Here is a 4244-nt window from a genome sequence, read left to right as displayed (position 1 = left end):
AGGTGGTGAAAGGGGAGGAGGGGTAGGAGGAGGGTTAGGTTCAAGAGGAGGAGAAAGAAGATTGAAAGGTTCAAGGTCAGTAGGGTTATGGTGGATAGTAGGTATGGGAGGGAGATTGAGATGATCATGAGGGTTTTTAAAGGGAAATGAGTTTTCATGAAAGGTTACATTCCTTGAAACAAAAAGACAGTTAGCGGTTAAATCATACAAGAGATAGCCTTTGGTTCCCTCTTTATAACCTAAAAACACACAATTGCGAGACCGAGGAGAAAACTTGGTACGAGTATGAGAAAGAGTGGAGGCATACGCAAGGCAGCCAAAACATTTCAAATTATCATAGTCAGGCAATTTGTTATATAAAAGAAAATAAGGTGTGTTATGATTAATAATAGGGGAAGGGAGTCGATTAATGAGATGTATAGCATGAGCAATAGATAAATGCCATAAATTTTGAGGACTGTGAGATTGAAAGAAAAGAGATCTTGCCACATTAAGTATGTGTTGATGTTTTCGTTCAACAATTCCATTTTGTTGAGGACATTCAACACAAGACCTTTGGTGTAAGATCCCTTTAGATTTGTAAAAACCAGTCATCAAAAATTCAGGACCATTGTCAGTACGCAAACATTTTAAAGTAGTAGAAAACTGTGTGTGAATGAAGGTGATAAAATGCATCAAATGAGACCTAGTTTCACTTTTGTGGGTCATGAAGATAACCCAAGTAAACCTAGAGAAATCGTCAACAAGAGTTAGAAAATATCGTTGATTACATATGGAAGGGGTAGCATAAGGACCCCAAATGTCAGCATGAAGAAGATCAAAAGGTTTAATAGATTGAGTAATACTATCAGGATATAGTAAGCGCTTTTGTTTAGAAATGTGACAAAGATGACAAGGAGAATTTTTATTTAATGTGTAAGTAACAACGGGACATTGAGAAGCTAAGATTTTATGAACATTAGAAGAAGGGTGACCTAATCTTCTATGCCATAAATCAAAGTTAGAATGATGGACAGAATTACAGGTAAATGAGGAAGGAGATGGGATGGCCTGGACTTTGAGCACATAAAGATCTCCGTATCGTTCAGCTAAACCAATCGTTTTCGTAGAGTTTTTCTGCATAATAAGACAATCTTTGTTAGTAAAAGTAAGGGTACAGCCAGAAGAATCTATAAATTTTGTAGCAGATATTAAATTAACATGAAAAGTAGGTATATAATAAACATTAGAGAGAATTAAGGAATTAGATAAATGAACCGTGCCAGCAATGTCAGTTTTAACAATGGTTCCATTAGGGAGTTTCATGTGGATGGGGGGAACAAAACAATGAAAGTGAAAATTGCGTAAATTCGGAGTGATGTGATGAGTAGCACCTGTATCAATTACCCAATATACAGGTGGCTTACCATCGATGAGAGGAGAAACAGAGTTAATGTTAGGTAGAGGAGTGGCATCAGAGGTAGTAGGAGCGGAAGCAGACGAGGGATGATGTTGAAGCATTTGTAGAATCTGGTTATATTGACTCTGAATGGTAGCAATAGAGGGTACAAAAGTAGAATCAACCGGAGTTTCGAGCGAAGGAGAAGCCATAGCATTGTTGATGGATGACTTTTGGCTTTTGTATTGATAACCGGGAGGGTAGCCGTGTTTCATGAAGCAGGTATCGATGGTGTGATTGTTACGACCACAATGAGTGCATATGCGTTGTGAAGAAGCACCACGACCCGGAAAGGAGCGGCCGCGACCGCGAGAAGAACCATTGCCGCGAGCTCCCCCATAGTTGTTAGAAGGTTGAAATTGCATAGCTAATGAAGGTGGGTCTGGTGATTCAACAGGGATGGTGGTGGAACGTCTTTCCTGGCCAAGAACCATGGAGAAAGTCCTGCCAAGGGAGGGGAGAGGATCCAACAGAAGAATCTGAGAGCGAACCGTAGAGAATTGATCAGTTAGGCCCTTAAGAAACTTGATAACACGATCTTGATCTTTGTATCGACGAAGATCCGAGGCAGCGCCACAGGTGCATGGAATAGCACAAGTAAATCCCGAGTTGGTCGAAATGCGTCAATTTGTTCCCAAAGAGATGTGAGTTTGGTAAAATAGGTGGAAACGTCGAGGGTACCTTGATGCAGGTTGGTGAGATCGTCTTGAAGATCGGAGATTTTGAATATATCGCCTTGAGAAAACCGTGTCTCTAAATTTTTCCAAACAACTGATGCATTATCAATCCACAAAATTGATTGAGCAATGGTTTCAGAAACCGATTTTTGCAGCCAAGAAAGGACCATGTTGTTGCATCGAAGCCAGGGATCGTAAAAAGTGGTGCCGGCGGCGGGTTGAGCGAAGGTGTCATCAATGAAGCGGAGTTTGTTCTTTGAGATTAGTGAAACTTTCATGGCTCTTGACCATGAGTTGTAGTTGGTATGATCAAGAAGGGGAGTGACGAGGACAAGTGAGGGATTTTCGTTAGGGTGGAGATAGTAGGGGTTGGAGGGATTGGTGGCGAAATCGGAAAAGGGGACGTCGGCGACCATGAAAACAGAGGTGGTGTGGGGAAGAAAAAAAAGGTTTCAGAAAAAGAAGAACAAGTTCTTGAATATGAAGAGAGAAAATTCAAGAAGAAAAAAAAAGAAATCGGCAATTTAGTGTAGGAAAGAAGCAATTAAGGATGGCACGTGTTGGGAGAAGATAAGAAGGAGACAAAATAGTGAAAGGAGGAAAGGGAAAGCCACACAAGATGGAGGAGAAGGAAAGATATCAGGCTGATACCATATTGGAACTCATGAACCATTGAATGGTATTATTTCATATATCATACCAATTGAGAGTTACAGTAAATATATAGCAAAAGATACAAAAAAAAAAAGCTAACGGTAACACATGATAACAGATTTCCTCAAATAGTGGAAATAGTGGACCAAGTCATAAAGACTATTAGACTAAGTCATTAAGGCTAATTAAGAGAGATTTTCTAATAGTGTAAAATATTTTACACTGACATTATATACTAATTAATCTTTTAAAATATTATAATAATTCTCGGTTACATTTAGAAGTTATAAAAAATACTAAATCTGATTAATTGAATAGTGAAATTTCTTTTTTAATTTCAATATTCTTTGTAGTGCTAAACATTGTCTTGTATATGATTTTTTTTTACTAAACTTATAATGATTCTTATTTTAATTTAAAAAATATTATAGAAAGAATAAATTAAATTAATTGAATAGAGATAAAATAATATGTGTTCCGTATATGAATTGCATGTTCCAATTTCTTATTTAATGACTCATTTTATAAAAAAAGTTGGAAAAAATTAACGTGTGACGAAATTGAATTAATACTTTAGTGATCAGAAACGGAGAAGAAAATATATTTGTCTTGCCGGTAATTTTTAGAAGATACAGAAATGAGAAGGAAAAAATAATGACACAAATATATGAATTTCTTTTTATATTTATATTATGCTTTGGCTAAAGTGATTTATGAAGGATATTTATTCAACAATTATCACAAAAGCTATAATGATATAACAGAAATCGTGTTTTATTATTAAATTAATTTAGCGTTGAACAAGTAGATGTATTGTCAAAATAACCCTCACCATTACTTTTGTGGCAATATTTGGAATAAAGGATATTGTGGGACATTAGGTAGCAATTTGTTTTCTCAAGTCTATAGTGGACTTCAATTTTTCAATATTTTAATTTTTATTTATCTATATTATTTATAATTACTATACATGATAAATTTTAATAAAAGGCATTTTTTATTAAATTTATTAACTTTTATATTTTTCTTAAAAGAGTTGAAGATAGTGGTGTTTGCGATATATTTTGATTTGACTAGTTTTGATAAAAAAAATTATTTGATCGGAAGATAAAAGTACTCAAGATTTAGTTCAATTTTAAATGGTTAATTAAAACATTCAATCCAATCCAATTCAATGTTATGTGATTTATTTAAATTGATTTTTAAGTATATAAATTATAAATTATAATTTTTTTATTAATATTAATATGATCAAAATATTATAAAATAGTATATTTGAAGTAATATTAACAATAAAATTAAAAAAATATGAACAATTGAATATATTTTTTATACAAAGAAATTATTAAAATAAATAAATAAAAATAATAAATAAATAGTATTAAAACAAATTAAATTTCAATTAATAGTAAATTAATATAATATAGTATATTCATAAAAAAAACAAATATTACAATAAATATAATATCTTATTG

The 4244-nt window shown here is 33.5% G+C and overlaps 1 protein-coding gene across 1 annotated transcript; it reads right to left on the bottom strand.

Moving 5' to 3' along the window:
* Nucleotides 1-853: 853 nt before the first annotated feature.
* Nucleotides 854-2786, bottom strand: LOC127097662 (uncharacterized). The gene is made up of 2 exons (XM_051036158.1): nt 1407-2786; nt 854-1116 (listed from the first exon to the last, which is right to left on the bottom strand). Exons 1-2 carry the CDS (start codon nt 1870-1872, stop codon nt 1085-1087), a joined length of 498 nt encoding a protein of 165 aa, XP_050892115.1. The 5' UTR covers nt 1873-2786; the 3' UTR covers nt 854-1084.
* Between the last annotated feature and the right edge of the window lie 1458 nt (nt 2787-4244).

The sequence above is a fragment of the Lathyrus oleraceus genome, chromosome 6, assembly GCF_024323335.1.
Source record: "Lathyrus oleraceus cultivar Zhongwan6 chromosome 6, CAAS_Psat_ZW6_1.0, whole genome shotgun sequence".
In the NCBI taxonomy this organism is placed as follows: Eukaryota; Viridiplantae; Streptophyta; class Magnoliopsida; order Fabales; family Fabaceae; genus Lathyrus; species Lathyrus oleraceus.
This window is presented reverse-complemented; position numbering and strand designations above follow the sequence as displayed.